The sequence below is a fragment of the Mustela lutreola genome, chromosome 1, assembly GCF_030435805.1.
Source record: "Mustela lutreola isolate mMusLut2 chromosome 1, mMusLut2.pri, whole genome shotgun sequence".
NCBI classification, from domain to species: domain Eukaryota; kingdom Metazoa; phylum Chordata; class Mammalia; order Carnivora; family Mustelidae; genus Mustela; species Mustela lutreola.
In genome coordinates this window covers 280,677,648-280,695,238 of record NC_081290.1, presented here as the reverse complement: position 1 = coordinate 280,695,238, position 17,591 = coordinate 280,677,648, and the positions used below count along the sequence as shown (strand labels likewise).

At 53.3% G+C, this 17,591-nt stretch overlaps 2 protein-coding genes across 2 annotated transcripts; one reads left to right on the top strand and one right to left on the bottom strand.

Annotated features, from left to right (window-relative positions):
- The first annotated feature begins 2,966 nt into the window (after nucleotides 1–2,966).
- On the top strand, nucleotides 2,967–5,725 carry FTH1 (ferritin heavy chain 1). Its single transcript, XM_059144331.1, has 4 exons — nucleotides 2,967–3,308; nucleotides 4,741–4,887; nucleotides 5,181–5,306; nucleotides 5,406–5,725. The coding sequence occupies exons 1-4, from the start codon at nucleotides 3,195–3,197 to the stop codon at nucleotides 5,568–5,570; spliced, it is 552 nt and encodes a 183-aa protein (XP_059000314.1). The 5' UTR covers nucleotides 2,967–3,194; the 3' UTR covers nucleotides 5,571–5,725.
- Nucleotides 5,726–5,863: 138 nt separating this feature from the next.
- On the bottom strand, nucleotides 5,864–15,545 carry BEST1 (bestrophin 1). Its single transcript, XM_059144346.1, has 10 exons — nucleotides 15,151–15,545; nucleotides 13,787–13,881; nucleotides 13,070–13,303; nucleotides 12,328–12,482; nucleotides 11,836–11,913; nucleotides 11,334–11,486; nucleotides 9,928–10,008; nucleotides 9,506–9,657; nucleotides 7,150–7,800; nucleotides 5,864–6,153 (listed from the first exon to the last, which is right to left on the bottom strand). Exons 1-10 carry the CDS (start codon nucleotides 15,300–15,302, stop codon nucleotides 6,135–6,137), a joined length of 1,770 nt encoding a protein of 589 aa, XP_059000329.1. The 5' UTR covers nucleotides 15,303–15,545; the 3' UTR covers nucleotides 5,864–6,134.
- Between the last annotated feature and the right edge of the window lie 2,046 nt (nucleotides 15,546–17,591).

The following is a 17,591-nucleotide window of genomic DNA, read 5'->3' as shown; positions in this document are numbered from 1 at the left end:
GAAAGGACTTACTAGGAATAATTTAATTCATTTTCACAAACTGTGTGACAGCCATATCCTTCATTTGGTCATTGTCTTGAGGATTCACGATAATAAGCCTTTGTTACTCAAAGTATTATTCAATTTTATTTTTTACCAGTTGAAAAAGACAAACAGTTCTATCTTCAATACCAGAAATTCTGGATTCTTTATTTTCCTCTTGCCAACAGCCCGATTCTGTTCTAAATTAACCTCCTTCCGGTAATCAAGTACAGCCAGTCACCAAGGTGATCTGGTAATTCAGTTCTGCAAACTTGTTACGATTTGGAACTCTTTCAGAAATTGTAGTGTCATTGATTTTCTCTTATTTGGCAGATTCTCTCTCTTCGAAGACTCTGGCTTTTTTCTTTGGCACAATCCTACAGTTGGTCGTCCTCTGCCATCATCCCAGGGTGGCCAGGTACCACTCAGGCTCCTGTGTGGCCCACAGTCTCTTTCCCATCTTCTGTGTCGCTGAACCTCCTGGTCATCCAACTTTTCATTTTTTATAGGTAGTCAAATCTGCCAACCGCCCAATTATGCCTTTTGACAACCTCAAAAGAACACTCCCTACCCCAGAATTCTAAAGGATAATCTTCTACACATTCTTCTAGTAAATTCATAGGTGTTTTGCTTTGTTTTTTTAAGGCTTGAATTTTTAAACTGTCTGGAATATGTTTTGAAATTCAGTGAGTCATTTTTTGCCCACATGACTATCAATTGTTTCAACATCGTGTTGAATCCACTTTTTCTCCCCAAATTCAAAATGTCACTTTAGCATCCACCAAGTTCCTGAAAGTTTGTGGGTAGGATTGTTAACACTTCCCATGCTGGTACCAACTGCCTAGAGTACTTTATGCTACTTTTTTTTTTAATCTCAGGGAAGGTAGATCTACCCTCATAACCTTTTCTCCCCCCCAACCCCCAGATGCTTGTCAGCTATTCCACACACGCACTCTTCCAAAAAAAAAATTAAGGATCATTTTGTCAAGTTCCAAAAAACACCATGAGGTTTTACAGAAATCTCATTGAATGTATGAGTTTCTTTGACATCTTTACAAAACTGAGGTTGGCTATCTAGAAACCTGGCATTTCTTCCTTTATGCAAGTCTTTTCTGTCCAGCAGCAAACATTTATAGTTCTTATATTCATCTATTTCTTGATCACTTCATTCTTAGGTATTTGAAGCTTTTATTGCCAGTGTAAATTAAAAATATTTTTCTTTCATTACATTTTCTAACTGGTGCTCATGGTTATATAGAAGAGCTCTGCGTCGGATGACTCTGTACTCTTACCTTAAGAGTGCACGATTTCTAGAAATAAAACAAATGTGGTATCTCCCTGGTTAGAAATCCCTTAGTGTCTCCAGGCTCCCCAGAATAAAATGTAAACCCTTTTTATGGTACACAATCCTGTATCATCTTTCCAGCATTCACCAGGCCAACACATTTTCTTAAAGGTACCTTGGGCAGGCCATGCATTTCCATACCTTTACCTTTGTACATGCTGTTCTCTCTACTTGGAATTCCCCTATCTCCTACTCCATTCTACCTCCCTTCCAGCTTTTTCTTCAAACTTGGCTCAACTGTCACTTTCCTAGGAAAGCCTTCCTGACGTTCTATCTCAGACTAAGGTACCCCCTGTCTACACTCTCCCAGCAGCCTTCTGCTTATTTTTTTGTAGCTCAAGCCCCACTAATTTTTTTTTCCCCTGAGAGCAACATATGTTCATTTTGAAATGATATAGCAAAGACCCAAGAAAGAGAAATCACCACTATTCCATCAGAAACTTCTTTTAGTATTTTAGTAGCGTTCCTTCCTTTTTTAAGGTTGGGAAGTTGTTTCCAGTTTCATGATTGAGAACACCGTGGAAAGGGTCTTGGACAGGTCGCCCCCCTGTGTGGAAGGGCCTGGTAATGAGGGAGCCTGGAAGCCAGCCGACTGGGGGGAACTGGAAGAAAGGAGCCCGGGCCTAGCAGCAATTCTGCCACCCTCGAATTCACACCCACTCCGTGCCTGGTACGCAGCTGCAAGCCAGGCTCGGTGGCCTTGCCCTTCCTGGGCTTCTTGCACCTGGGAAGCCTGTGGCACATTCAGCCCCATCAGCTTCTCTCCAAGGGTAACCCTAGGAGGGGGCTCCCTCCAAGGCCCCTCAGCTGAGTCTCCCGTGACTGGGGCCGGCTATGGCGGCCGTTGCAGAAAGGCCTCATGACTTGTCTCCCGATCCAAGTGGCTTCTCCTTTCAATTCTAACCCCCGCTCTCCCGATTTTCTCAGAAGCCCAGGGGCTCACCCCCGCGGCTCCCTCCGGGAAGGCGCTCTTCGTGTCTCCGGGACACACGCCCGCCCAGCCTTTGTTGTATAAGCAGCACAAGGAGCCATATTTGCTTTCAGCCGAGGGCGGACAGGGTCGCGGGAATCGGAGGGGCGGGGGACTGTCCGCCCGCGTTTTGCTCCCAGCTAGACCTTGAGGAAGAGAAAGTGAACCCTTTCCCAGCTCCACCTATGACTCACACGACCTCGTAGGGCCCAGGTTTCCACTTTGTAATTTACAAGACGAGGAAATCACCTCGGGTGCGGTAACTGCTGCCCTACCGCTCGGATTCCTAACATGCCCTTGGACAAGACGGGCTCAGACTCGCCCCGACGCCCCCAGGGCCAAGGGCACTTTCCGTCGGTTCCGCGACCCAGGACGCCCTGGGCCCAGGGCTCGGGGCTGGGCTTCGCGTTGGTCCCCACGTCTTCCCTGCGGCCCCACAGACGACGTCAGGGCTCGAAAGGACACCCGCCGAGCCCCACGCGCAGCGGGACACGCAAAGCCTCCCGCGGCGGGGCCGCCCCTCCCCCATGGCTCTGAGGCGGGGCCGCGCGCCCACCGGAAAAGGCGGGGCTCCGCACGGCGGGGGGCAGCTTGATTGGCCGGATGAGCCTGACGCCCGATCCCGCTATAAGTAGGGGCCGCCGCCGACTGCGCCACATCTCCGCCGAGAGTCGCCGCGGGTTCCTGCTTCAACAGTGCTTGGACGGAACCCGGCGCTCGTCCCCTCGCCCCGGCCGGCCGCTCAGAGCCAGCCCTCCGCCATCTCCTCACAGCGTCCTCGGACCGCTCCAAGGCCCCCCGTCGCCGCTCCAGCGCCGCGCAGCCGCTGCCCGCCGCCGCCTCTCCTCAGCCGCCGCCATGACGACCGCGTCCCCTTCGCAGGTGCGCCAGAACTACCACCAGGACTCGGAGGCCGCCATCAACCGCCAGATCAACCTGGAGCTCTACGCCTCTTACGTCTACCTGTCCATGGTGAGCGCTCTCCCGCGGGCGGGGGCGGTGTCCCCGGGCGGCGGGGCGGGGCGGGTGTGGCCAAGGCGCTGGCCGTCCCGCCTCCGCGCGTCCTGCTGGAAAATGGACGGTGCTCGAGGCCTCCCAGCATTTGCGCAGAAGTTCTCCAGCCCGCCCTTTCCCACTGCCCCGTGGGAGGGCTCCCTCTCTGGCGAGGGCCGCCTCTGCGCATCGCTCTGTACTTAAAGAGCCTGGTCTCCTGGAATCCCAGAGTTGGAGCCGTTGCAACCTGTACAATCCCGCAGTTAGGAAAGTGGTTTTTTGTGTTTTCATCCCGCCTGCGTCGATCACGTGATCCGGGGCCATCGTTTGCTTGGGTAATGGGGGCGAAGTGGTCCAGCCCCCGTCTCCCCCTCCCACCCCCTATGGCGGAGCCTGCTGGGAAATGGTATCGAATGGCAACCGAGGTGGCTGAGGGGGGTGGGGAGCTGGTGCTAAGTGCCTTATCTCTCGTGGGCCGACCACTCTCTGAGCAGCCGTCGCCACCCCTCTGTTGTGCTTATCTCTGAGTCCCACTTGAATTGAAGCGTGGAAATCTTTTCTGCGGACACAGCTGTCTTAGTCATCTGTCCTTTGGCCCGGGCACGCACGCGCTTGGTCCTTTTTGTGCCTGAGAGTTATCGCCTGCTAATCGAACCCTTGGTTTTTAGATAAACTACACCAACGGTTACTGGGCAAAGAATTTCTCCACGCACTGATCAGTGGGATCCGTTTTCCAAAATTCTGTTATTAGGCGGGGTGGTGGGAGTTTTGCTTAGAATTGTCTTACGATTTTGCAAATCGTCCGAGAATAGACAAGTTTTAGATGGGTTTGAAAACAGGCCTGGATTTCCCCGACTGCCGTTGCATTTCAGGAGCAGGTGAATAGAGCAACTATCTAAAACTGAAACATTTTTTTTGCTTTCTGCTGGCGATTTTTTTTTGGTAGATCCCAGCATTGGCAACAGTTGTCACCTTGACTAATGGGTTAATTTTAGAAATCCATGGTCTGCTCTAAGCTGGCAAGCTATTCTTACACGGGTTAATCAGGGAGTGGGGAGAGAAGGCACTATTTGTGCAGGGTAAATAGCACCCACACCGTCTCCGATCAAATTTGACACTGGCGAGAAGAACACATTAATAACAGTCTTAAATTCCACGCTGGGGACAATGCCCTATGATACTCCTAAAGTTCCTTGTAGTAAACTTCCTTTCAAGGACCCAAGTTTTATTTTAGTCAGACTAATTTTAGTGTTGTGTTCAGTTCGGGAACACAGCCAGCTGCCCCCTATCCCCCACCCCCGCCTGGTGTCCTTCAGTGCAGCCCCCTTTCTTGCTGAGCTTTGAGAGGGGCGAGGTGGCAGAGTGCCTTTCTTGGGTGTTCCTAACAAACATGTTCATGAACCCCATTCAGTCTTACTACTTTGACCGTGATGATGTGGCTTTGAAGAACTTCGCCAAATATTTTCTCCACCAATCTCATGAGGAGAGGGAACATGCTGAGAAATTGATGAAGCTGCAGAACCAACGAGGTGGCCGAATCTTCCTTCAGGATATCAAGGTGAACAAAAGCTCCTAGAAATCCCCTGCTTCGTGATTTATCTAGCAGTCGTCAGGTGTCAGAAATGACCAAGGTAGCAGTTGGCCTTACAAAATGGGGTCACTTTTGGGTTCTGTGCTTTTTTTTAGGCCTTTCATTTCAGCTAAACGAGGTGAAGGGTAATGGGCAAGGATGTTAAGTTGGAAACTGTTGGAGAAACTTGAATGTCCCTTTTGCTGACATGTTAGGTGCTTGCTGACTAGTGGATTAATCGGTAGAAGCTACAGATGCATTGATGTGACCTCCTCTTTCAGAAACCAGACCGTGATGATTGGGAGAATGGGCTGAATGCAATGGAGTGTGCATTACATTTGGAAAAGAGTGTGAATCAGTCACTACTGGAACTGCACAAACTGGCCACTGATAAAAATGACCCCCATGTGAGTATTAGCAATTGGAGATGGACTGGAAGGAGTCATTTGCCCCTTGGGGGCTGGGAAAGCTTAACCATTAACTTTCTTCCCCATTCTGTTTTCTAGTTGTGTGACTTCATTGAGACTCACTACTTGAATGAGCAGGTGAAATCCATCAAAGAATTGGGTGACCACGTAACCAACCTGCGCAAGATGGGGGCCCCCGAATCTGGCATGGCAGAGTATCTCTTTGACAAGCACACCTTGGGAAACAGTGATAGTGAGAGCTAAGCCTTAGGCTGTCTCCCGAGCCACCTGGTCCCTGAGGCCATGCATGCATGTTGGGGTTACCTTACCTTTTCTATAAGTTGTACCAAAACATCTACTTAACTCTTTCATTTGTACCATTCCTTCAAATAAAGTAATTTGGTACCCAGTTACTGTCATTTGAGTTCTTGGGCTGGAAATGTATCTAGATCGTCCTTGCGAAGAATATCTGTTCAAGTGCTGGAAGTTGAATCACAGTGACCAACATGAAATGCCTGGGAGGAAAATCCTAAGTTTGGAAAAGATAAGAAGGCTGAGTGTGTTAAATTCAGACAGGACTTAAGGACTCCTGATTCCATGTATAATGGTTCATTCCAGGTTTTCATGATTTTTATGTACAAAAGTCATTTAAAAGCTTAAGTCATGAAACTGGATTTTGTTACCCATTAAGCTAACCATTTAGTTCAGGCTGTCCTATGAACACAATCTTCAGTGTGGACGGCTGTATGGCTGTGACTGGATCAGTGTCCCGCTGTTGTACGTGCAGGTAGGACCAGGCCAGTGAAGCGTCCCCTGTTGGGAAGCAGGCTAAGAATGTGCTTCATCCCTAGAGAGAATGGGAGAAGGGTTTACAATGTGAGTCTGGAAGATAATGCTAAGTGGAGAGTTAACAGCAAAGGTTAGGACCCCTCAAATACAGAAGGAGGAGTGTCTGGGACCCGCGGAGCCAACTCTTCTTGCTAACGACTGTGTTCACATCCTTTCCCAGACAAACTGCAGTGATGGGTAGAAGTTTGTTGAGCTAGATCTAAGACTAGCTCTTTCAGGTTTTTCATAACTACTTCAACCACAGCAGTGACTGCTTGGAAATCCAGAAAACAGGAAGTTCAGTTCTCACATGATAGGTGTGTAGTGGGTAGAGTGGATCTAACGGTGAGATCCAGAATGGGGGGAAATGGTTTTGTGACCCCAGTGGGTTGCCCGCAAGGAGACACAAAGCACATTTATGTTCAGAAGTCTTGGGTACCCCAAAGCAGTGAGGTATCCCAAGGGACCTGGATACCCTTACCTTAACCATCTGCCAGCTTCCGGGGGTGTAACACTTTCTGGAAGTAATTCAGGATCACTAAGGTTATGGGGGAGTCTTCATATACGATCCCTGGGCAGTGAGTGGAGTCATTGTGCTACAGCCCAGAAACACCCCACAACCCCCCCCCCCCCCCCCGCTCTGCCTCATGGTTTTGCATCTGCTACTCAAAAGCTGGGTCCAGGCACAACATCTGAGCGCTTAAGCCTGGCTTGGTGGCCACCGGCCATCTGTCCTGTCCATGCAACCTCCCCTTCCCTTCACCCTGGACCCAGAGAGCTCTTCCCTAGTGATGTCAAAAGCTCTCATCTTCTAGGGCTCTTGCTGAAGTGGCCAGGTGTGTGCCCCAAGCCAGTGCTGGTAAGTACAGCATGCTCTGGTGGTGAGGGCACCATAGGAAAATGGGCTCCCAGGAAGGTAGAAGGGTACAGTCAAAGCAAGGGAAGGTCAGGTGGGCCTTCCCACCCATGGCAGTGGGGGGAGGTGAAGTGACCCTTAAAGGTAGAGAGGACACACCTGTTTTCCAAGGCCCAATAGGGATCTTCATGACCTTTCAGTATAGTGTGTAGGTTAGTTGATTGGTCCGAATGTGATTCTTTGAAATGATGTTCAGGGGTCTCCGACATGTCTGTCAGGTTAAACTCGACAGTTTTCCTCTTCAGGTGACCCGATTCTGGGGGCTCTGCTGAGAACCCAGCACTGTCTGGAAGCAGTTCGAAACTGGTCTTTGTCCCAGGAGTCAGGGATTGTAGGCTTTGGTCTTTGACAGCACTGTCTGTACCTGAGACTCTGCGAAGGCTTGAGGGTGCTGACTGTCCAGGTGGGAAGACCATAGGTGTGTGGCTGAGGGGTGTCTGTGGGGCACTGTGGTAGCCTGACCTCCCGTACAGTGCAGCAGTCTCAAAAGCATCCTCCTCCTTAATCCTCCAGGCCTTGCTGCTTTCCTGGTCCCTAGAGTTCTGCCTGGTACCCCCGAGTTTCTTGAGCTGGCCCTCATGGAGAAGGCCTCCTTTCTTGGGCCACAGTAGTTTGGTCTTTGAGTTTGTCCTGGGGGGATGGTAGTCGTGGGACTGTAGCCCTAGGAAGCGGCCAATGATACCAGTGTGTGTGCCCTCCTCCTCCTCTTCCTGTGGGTTGGACCAAAACTCCATGTCCTCCTTGTGCAGACTGGAAAGAAGTGTAAGACTCGGGGTTGAGTAGGGCACAAAGGACCAAAGCCAAACCCGACTTCTTTTTACCCCTCTTTTCCCTCCTTTTGACCCAAAGCCAAGAACACACAGTGTTCGTCACAATGCCTGGACTCCCCTCTCTCCTGACCCGTCCTGTACTGCACTGCCCTCTTACTCCTTCCCAGCCCAGCTCACCTCACTGTTCTGGGGCCCCCTCTTGCCCACAATCGCGAAGCTCCCTAGCCTGGCTCGTGAAGGGCTCTCTCCTCGTCTCCATCTTCTCCGACATCCCTCCCTCCAAGCGACCCGAACTACTGGACCCCAGGTGTGGTGGGTGAGATCAGGCCCAGGAGTGACTCTGGGTAGGCTGGGGAACATCATCCACAAAGAGAAGTGTGGCCCCCTGGGAGCCCAAAGCCTTTACTCTGCAGGAGAAAGCCCACTATCCCAGAACGTGGCCTGTCGCCGGGGTCCACATTCTCTCCATGCTTCGAGGCCCAGCTCCAGGTCCAGCTGGAGGGCCCCCTCCCAGGCCAAAGGTGGTCTCTCTCCTATGTCCTGTCTCTCCCAGGCATCCACTACCGTGTACCTTGTGTCCAGAGTCTGGGCCTTGGGTGTGAGCCTCCTCACTAAATTGTGTGTTCCTTGGAGACAAGGTCTATGTATAATATTCTTTGTTCCCCACCCAACCCTCAGCCATTAGAGCACAGATCATATGGAATTCAAAAGCAACTTCCAGAAATGTTTCTGACCTAAGCAAGCCTCCACCCTTCATTTCATCACTTTTTTGAAACTGCCTCACACCCACGAAGAACTCTAGCTAATTCAAATTATGGCTTAGTAGGGTATTTGATTTTTAAAAGATAATATACTCAATGCTGTGGAAGAAAACCTGGATGGAAAGGACCCTGACACACAGAGGATTCTCCGAACAGTCCTCTCCACTGTCCTACAGCAGAGAGGACAATGTGGCCCAGCTGCAGCTCACAAGGGAATCAGACCGAATCAGAGAAACGGGACCCAGGTGCAGGAAAGTTCGGCTGCTGTGGGTGACCCAAGGCCTGTACTGTAGCACAGACACTACCCAGAAGGTACCTGTGATGAATTAGCCTCTTGCTGGTACATGCTTGCCCCACCCCCATCCTAGGGGACCGCCCCCTGCCCCTTCACTCCCCATCTAAACATCCTGGCTTATCAGAAAGTGTAGCTTTGGACCAGAGTCAGGAACCAGGCTCTGCCATTCCAACTGCATCACTGATCACTGTCAGGCCTTGAGTAAGTCCCTTCTTTCTCTGGGCCTCAATTTCCAAGTCTGGGCATGGGAGGCTTAGGCTGGAGGCATCTGAAAGCCCTTATAGGTTACTAGGTTACTTATAGGTTATAGATTAGGAATTACTAAGCAGTACAGGGTAAGGATTGCAGGTGTGGAGGTAGAAGCAGACACACCGGGTCCCAGTGCTCCACTTGCTAACTATGTGACCTTGGGCTGGGCAACCTATTTAACCTCTCTGAACTTGGACTTAATCATCTGAAAACTCAAGATACCAAACCAGGATTATGGGGAAGAAAAAACTAGTTTATATAAAGAGCTTAGTGGAGTTCCCAGCACTCAGCATGCATCCAATACATATTAACTAGAGCTTTTCCAAGTTCTCGTGCGTAGGCTTTCCTACCCACCAACGTGGTTCCCTGGCACTGCTCACCTGATGTTGAAGGTGGAGCCTAAAAAGGAGGCTCGACAAGACTGGGCAGAAGCAGCTGTGTAGGGGGGTTGTGGTTCCGGCTCATTCCAGTACATATCCCGCTCCATCGGAGGCAGGTCCTGGTGCATCTCATCCACAGCCAACAGGGACACCTGGTTCCCAGGCACAGAAGGAGAAGCCCAAAAAGCAAGGTCAGCCCAAGGTCAGAGAGAGATCACTTCCCTCTCTCTGGGCCTCAGTTTCCTCACTTGTGAAATGGACAGACTGATGTCTATATGCAGCCTCAAAAGCTGGGGTGAATGGTTGGCTGGGGAGGGGGGAGAGCAATTCACCAGGAGGCCTCCCTGCAGAGCCGTGCGGCCCCCTCCTTGAGTTCAGTTCAGGGAAGGTCCACAGGACAGGCTCCCTCTCTCCCCAAAAACCTGCAAGCTCCTGTCGACAATCCAGTTGGTCTCAAAGTCATCATCATCCTCTCCAAATGGGTTGATGAGCTGCTCTGCCACCTTGGAGAGAGGGGAGGGGGCTCTGGAAGTCCTCAGGCAGACTCCCTGCAGCCTTGCTCCGCGCCCTTAAACTTCGGCTCTTGCCCTTTCCACACACCCCCCTCCCCGCCACGATGCCCCTCCTGCCTGCCCACCATCTTCAAAGCCAGTATGTGAGGGCTCCAGCCACCCACGCTCATAGGCCCCCGCACACAGTCCCCCTCCCTTCAGGTCATCGAGCCTGAGCCCCTCTCCTATGCCCGCTGCTCCCTCAACACCCAGAGCTGTCCTTGAGCCTGTCACTTAGTAGAGTCACCCCCGTAACCTCCCCTTCCTGTACCTTCCCTGGAACTCCACAAATCTCTGCATTAGGCCCCCTGAACAAATCTCCACAGCAGGGAGGGGCTGCATTAAGGGTTCAAGAGACATCCTGTAAGCCACTAGGGAATTTCGAGCAGAAAAACGGTGTGATCTGGTTTGTGCTTTAGAAACCAAAGATGACTGCAGGGATGAGGAAATATCTGTGTGTGTGTGTGTGTGTGTGTGTGTGTGTGTGTGTGTGTGTTTCACACACATGTGAAATGTGGATGAGAGGGAGGGAGGGGGCCACCTACCATCACCACCACTACCAAAAAGTGAAGGAAAAGAGGAAGAGACAGAGAGTGTGGGAGAAACAGAGGAAAAATAGGGATGCGGAGAAAACTGTGTTCTTCAGAACTCCTATTAGGAGGAGCCCTGGATGTAGTGGGAGGAATACTTGGAAAAGCCACTTGGGACAGGGATGGGAGCCCCCCCCCCCCCGCCACCGCCGCCACCACCCCCATCACAGATGGATATCTTGAGGGAGAAGAGGTGGTGTTAATCTGCCTTGGAAGGATGGGGGCTGGAGTAGTCAGCATCAGGACTTCTGTTTTACTAAGCCGAGGGAACAAATTTGGAACCAGAGCCTCATCGCCGGGCCCAAAGGGGCTGCCTCGCCAGCAGGGCCTGCGACTGCTGTTCTTCTTCTGTGCATTTCCCTTGTTCCGGACAAACATCTGGGGAACATTCTCTCGAGGGGACATAGCCCATAGTTTGACAAGTGAGCTTTCCCTGTGTCGGTCCAGCCTGCTAAGTTCAAGGCCTCAGGTGAAGCTCTGGGATCAGACTGGCCTCAAGCAGGTCCCACTCCTCTCTGGGTCTCAAGGTCTTCATATGTAAAGACACAGGGAAGGAGCAGACCAGAGGGCTGTGGTGGAGGCCCAGCACTCTGCTTTCCACATTTGAAACTCTCCTTTCCTGGCCAGCCATGACCCTTCCAGCCACGACCACAGCCCATCTCTCTCTCTCTCATCGCAGACTCTCACCTTCAGCCAGCCGGCGTAAAAGAAAAACTGCAGGAACGTGAAGACAGGTACAACGAGGTCCAGCTCGTGGCCAGGGTAGGCCTTGGCTGGGTTCAGGAACTGCCGCCCAATCAGGCAAGCCAGGAAGAAGCTGTACACAGCCACGGTCACCACCTGGGTGGGCGGGGGGTGGTGGGTAGGTGGCAGCAGAAATGGGCTGGCTGGGAACCTGGAGTCAGGAAGCTCCCCAGCCTGGGAGGACAAGTCCTTACTCTGATTTGCACACTCCTGTGACTTTGGGTCTCCGCGATCACTTTAAAATGGGGATAATCACATTCCCTCCACTGGGCTGAACCAGACAGGAGTCTGGACTCTTCAAACTTGTCAGAAGCTGCAAAGTCCACACCTAACTCCCAGGATGAGCCTCTTAGCCCCTAAGTGAGCCCTTCTCGTCACAGGCTGTTTCCTGAGTCCTCCCAGTCCCTGTTTCCCTAAGGGACAGCTTCACTGCCCTCGTCCTCACCTGCGTGTACACCAGCGGGATACTGATCCAGTCGTAGGCGAACAGATGTCCACACTGAGTGCGCAAGATGTTCATTTCCTGGGGAGCAGGAGGGAGGGTTGGGGTTCTGACTGCTCTTTGCTCTCCTAGGCTCAACCCCAGCTCTTCCCCCAGGGGCCAGGGACTGGCACTCATGGCCCAGCCCTGGCTATGTGGTCACTCACTTAATCTCTCTGTGCCTCAACTTCCACATCTATCAAAAAGGAGCCAGGACATCAGCCTCCACATCTATCAAAAAGGAGCCTCTGAGAAGAGGCTCACTTTAGAGACGAATTGGGAGGGGAATTGGGGAGAGGGGTTACAGTGAGCTGTGGAATCCTTGTTGGTCAAAGTCCTACAATACCAAGGCAGGTTCTAGAAAGAGCCTCAAGCCTTGTCTTTGAAGGAAGCTGTTCCACCTGGGGTACAACCCACCCCCACTCCGCATCAGCCCCAGCAGTGTGGTGAGCTCACGTCCAGCAGGCTCTGGAGCAGGACAGGGTCCCGGATTCGACCTGCAAGCCACGCCTTCATCGACAAGTTGGCAAACCACACCCAGGGCACCCAGAACGTGTTGTGCGGCAAGCTCAGCTTTTCCAAGTGCTTGCGTTCCGCGGGGGTCATAAAGCCTGCGGAGTGGAGTGAAGAAGGCAGTGGGTAGGAGAAGCCATAGATCAGATGGCGCGGGGTTGGGGGTTGGGGGTTGGGTGCTGGCCAGGCCTTGCAGAGGCCCAGGATTTAGGCCCAAGTTCATTGGGACCACGGAACTCCTTTGCCATCTTCTTTCAACAAATAATTACTGAGTGCCCACTACGCGCTGTTCTGGCCTCCGTACGTGAGAAGGGTCTGTCTCACGGACGGAGGTCGCAGAAATGCAGACTGAAAACCGCGGGAACTGGGCAGGAAAGGGCAGAGGGAGGCCGACCGGTACTTTCTCGCCAGTTCCCAGCGCCCCGCCCCCCGCCCTCAGTCCCCACTCTTCCCTCATCCCTCAACGGTCCTTAACCCTATCTCAGACCCCATCCTCACAGGCGGTTCCCCGCCCCGCTCCCACCCATCTTCTCGCGCCCGACTCCGCCCCGCCCAATTAGACGAGGTCTCGATCCCACCCCGCTCCTGGCCCCACCCAATCTTCGGTCCGGAGGCACTGGCTCCACCCATCTGCTCCGGCCCCGCCCCCTGTTCCCGCCCGGGCCCCGCCCCGGGGTCCGCCCACCTGCTTTCACCAGGTGCTGGGGGCTGGGAAAGCGCTTGTAGACCGCGGCGCTGACGCTGCGCAGGATGAGCACGTTGCCCAGGTTGGCGTAGCGGATGAGCGTGCGCCGCAGCAGCCGCCCTTGCTCGTCCTTGCCCTCCACCAAGCCCGACACCAGGTTCATAAGGCGGTCGGGCCACGGCAGGTTCTCGTACTGGTTCCACCAGCGGGTCACGACCAGCGTCACGTAGAAGCCTGGGCAGGAGAGGCGGGGGAGGGGGCGGGGGGCGAGGGCCCAGGCTGCGGCCAGAGCCAAGCGAGGGCGATGCCTCGGTTTCTCCATCTTTCTGATGGGAGCGGGCCCAGCCCCGATCCTTCTGAAAGACGCTCAGGAGGGGAAGACCATCGGAGCCCCGCATGAAGGCCTAGGAGCCTCCAGTTCTCTCTCCTGGGGGTCCCCTGCCTCTTCCAGGACCCTGCTAGATCCTCCCCTCCCCCCACTCCTGCTCAGAGGCTCCAGGGACTATGTCAGCACTGCCCTCAGAAACTGGGGTCTTGGGTGCTAACGTCCTTCCTAATGTCTAACTTAAGTCCGTCTGGCTGCAGTCTCCTCATATTCCTGAACAGCCGAAAGGCACCGACGCACCACTGGCCTTCCCCCAGCTAGTTCCTTGTAGTCCAGCTGTGTGGAGCCTGGAGCAGCCACTGGGATCCCGACACGCCAGAGGGGGAGCTCACCCAGCACGAAGGAAATGGGGATGAGCTGGATGTAGCTGTCACAATACAGGGTCAGTTTCTCAAACATCACCTGCTGTTCCTCCGTGAGGGCCATCCTGGGGAGGGGCGAAGGGGGTGGTGTGGGATGTGTAGACCCTGCGAAGACGCGGCTGAGACCCGTACTGGCTCCAGCCAGGCCAAGGGTAGGAGTGTGACTGCCTCTTTGCTACCCCCACCACTTCCCGGTCCCTTTCACTGGCCCTGCCTGGGGCCCCTCCTCTGGCCTGAGCTAGGTCCCACTCCTCTGGTGTCCCAAACCCCAAGGAGACCTGGGCTCCATGGCTGGAAGAGGCACCCTCAGGAGGTTTTCTGTGATCTATAGGAAGGAAGGTCCTGCCGAAGGAGTCACTTTTAGGCACCACTGACCCTTTTAAGGGATCCAAAAGATAGCTTGAAAGCAGGTTCAAACAAAGAGGGTTTGGTCTTTTAAAAAAACACGGTGAGGTGAGGTGAATGAGTAGGTTAAGCGCAGAGGATTTTTAGGACCGTGAACCTACTCTGTATGATACTGTCATGGTAGATAAATGTCATTTGTCCAAACCCATAGAATGTACAACAAGAGTGGACCCTAGTGTAAACTGTGGGCTTTGGGTGGTGGTGGAGTGTCCGTGTGGGTTCAGCTAGTGTGACAAATGTGCCACTTGGCTGTGGCATGTTGGTAGTGGAGGCGACTGTGTGTGCTTGAGGGGATACACGGACACTCTCTACCTTCTGCTCAATTCTATCAACTTAAAACTCTAAAAAATAAAGTATTTTTTTTTTTTAAATCAACATATGTTGGTGCCTGCGCAACAACCAAAGAAAACCAATGTGCTTTGTTACTGGTATTGTAATTATGAAATTAAGAATTTTCTGTATTTGATAGTTTTTCAGTCCATTTCAGTCATTAGTGCTTTTTCCATTCAGAATGCTTTCATATATTCTGTGATCATATCTGTCCTCTATTTTATTTAAGTAAACATTTTTATGGGGATGGGGAATACAGTTTGGGCCTGTGAGCTTGTGGGACTCAGGAAAATAGGCTGGCTGGCTGGGACCAGCTAAGGCCTGGGTTCCAGAAGCCTCTCCCTGGGTTGGAGGAAAGATACTCCCAGCCTGCACAGAGCTGCCTCCCAGGCTGCCTTCTTTTACCTCCTCTCTGGACCCCAACCCTCAGCCCCCAATCCCCCTACCCTCTACCCAGGCTTGGCCAGGAGCTCAGATCAGCCTTCAAGGTCTACTAGTATATTAGCCCACTGACTGGCTGACTGGTTGTCCCAAGCCCCACTGCGGCCCTCCTGGGCCTCGGCCCTCCCGGGTCCCCGCCCCAGCCTGTCCCTCTGCACCTGTAAATGAAACGGATGGCGTAGTAGCTGAGCAGGAAGATGAGGAACTCTCCATAGAGCAGTTTGTAGATGCTGCCTCGCCAGCACAGCAGCAGGCGGGAGAAGGAGCCTAAGCGGGCATTAGCCACTTGGCTTGAGTACGTGACGGTCATGGCCGGGCACTGGGCTGCAGCAAGTGGGTTTGGGTCCTAGTAGGCAGATAGGGAGGGACACTGCCAGGGGTGGGGTGGCGGCTTGGATGGGGCTTGTCTGGGCCTCATAATGATCTTAGCCTAGACTCTTCCCTGCTCTGGGCCTCACTTTTCCTGTCTGCACACCAGGAGGGGAAGGAGGTGGCCTCAAAGGCCCGTTTGGCTCCTCCTGCCTGTGGGACATGGGAAACCAGGGAAGTAAGCCCAGAGCTGCCCACAGCCTTGGCACAGCTCCGTGCCCTCAAGTTGTATGACAAATGCAATGACAGCAGCAATAGCAAAGTCCTCATAATGGACTTGGTCCCCTGAGCCAGGTGGTGTCCTGACCCCACCTTGTTCCTCAGTTCCCCCAAGCACCCGCAATCACCAATTGGAGCAAGACTGGTAAGGGGCCTGGTGGGTCTTGTCCACTGCCTTGTCCCCAGTGCCCAGAACACTGGCTGGTAGGGATGCTCAAATAACGTCTATTGAACAGTGACCCCCAAGGCCTTTCCACTTGCTAATCCTTCTGCCTGGAGGAAGCTCTTTCTCATCTAACTGTACGGCTCATCCCCACCTTAGGTCACCTGTCCAGAAAGGCTGTTCCCAACCACTGTCCCTGTAAATAGCATCCCAGTGCCCCTGGTACTCTCTGTCCCCTCATCTTGTCGATTTCTCTACACAGCGTTTATCTTGTCCTACTTGAAATTCCATTCTGCAGGATGTCTGCTTGTTTACTGACCATTCCCTCCTGAGAATGGAGGCTCCCGCTGTGCTCTCATAGGAAGTGCTCAAGTAAAACTTCTGCAAGCAATGTACTGACACTGCTTGTCAATTGCGTTGACACCCAGCCTCTCCCCGCTTGCTCTGGCTGTCTTTGTGCCCCCTCACACCAAGCTCACGCCCACCTCAGAGACTCGGCACACACGCACAGGTGCCCCTACACATGCACACGTGTGGCCCATGGGTGTACATCTCACGCACCAGTGCAGGGACTGCCGTCCACCCCATAGGCCCTCCAAGCCCCCCCAGCCAGCCTGCCTGGGCAGACCCTTACTCACGGGAGGGGCTCCAGTCTTCTCAGACTATCCCACAACAGTTCTGGCCACTGGACCGGGGGGACTCCTAGGGGTCTTATGGCCAGTGCCCCAGCCCACACCTCGGGGCTGGCCCTGCCCATGCTTGAATTAAGCGGTCACTTGACTCCCTAAGGCAGGGCTTCCACAAAGGAGCCTTGTTTGGGTACCTTTCCATAATCCGCATATTAGCCGGAGCCAGTATGGCCTGGCCGGGGCACCCCCTAATTCCTGCCGGTGCTGGGGACTGGGCACTGAGACAGAGCTAGAATCTGGGGCAGCTCCCCTCTCCCATGGGCCCAACCCTGCCATTTTCTCCAGGCCCTTAAATACAGAGATCGAAGGATCTCCTTCTGACCGCTGAGGTCTTGCAGGGAGAGCTGTGGGGACTAGGGCCACGGCCCTGGTCTTTGCCTCCTGTGCCAGGAAGCTACCCAGGTTGAGGAAGCCAAGGGCCAGGCCCTATGGGGCCTTGGTAGTATGGAAGAACACTGGGAGTCCTGGCTTCTAATCTTGGCTCTGCCACCTGTGTGCCGTGACCCTAGTGGGCCTCTGCTCCTTCCTAGGCCTCAGCGTCTCTTTTCCTAAAGGATGGTATTGCTTTACACCTTATCACCTTTCTAAGAGTGAAGGCCGTCTGCCTATGCTGGTGAGGAGCTCTGATTGGCTGATGGTGACATCATAGGTGATTCAGGCTGTGATTGGCTTGCGGAATCCAGTTAGTAGGTTGGTTCACTGCTATGGAAGAAGGGGGTGGGGTGCGGGGGCAGGAGGCTGCCGTGTGGGGGCTGGGGCCTGGTGCGGGATGACACAGCATCCCGGTTGTTGATGCTGCTAGCGTGGAGCCAACCCATGCAAAATGGGAGTATGTACCCGGGTCCCCAAGGGCAGCCGGGATCCAAGTATTTTAATACATCAGTCCACACAGGAGGGCCTCCTAAGCCACTGGAAGCGATGGGTATCCAGGACGGGCTCCTCTTGGGGAAGCTCCAAGCCGCAGTGGCTGTTAGTCTTCAGTGAGTGGCCATGAGAATGGTCTGGAATATATATGAAACGTGCAGCTTGGGATCTTTCTCCAGAGTCTGATTCTGCCACCCAGGGGGAGGGTGGGGGAGGGGTGCTGCATGTCTAATGAGCAGGGCGGGCATTGGGATGCCAGTGGTCTTCAGATCCGACTGTCTGAAACCCTGGTTTT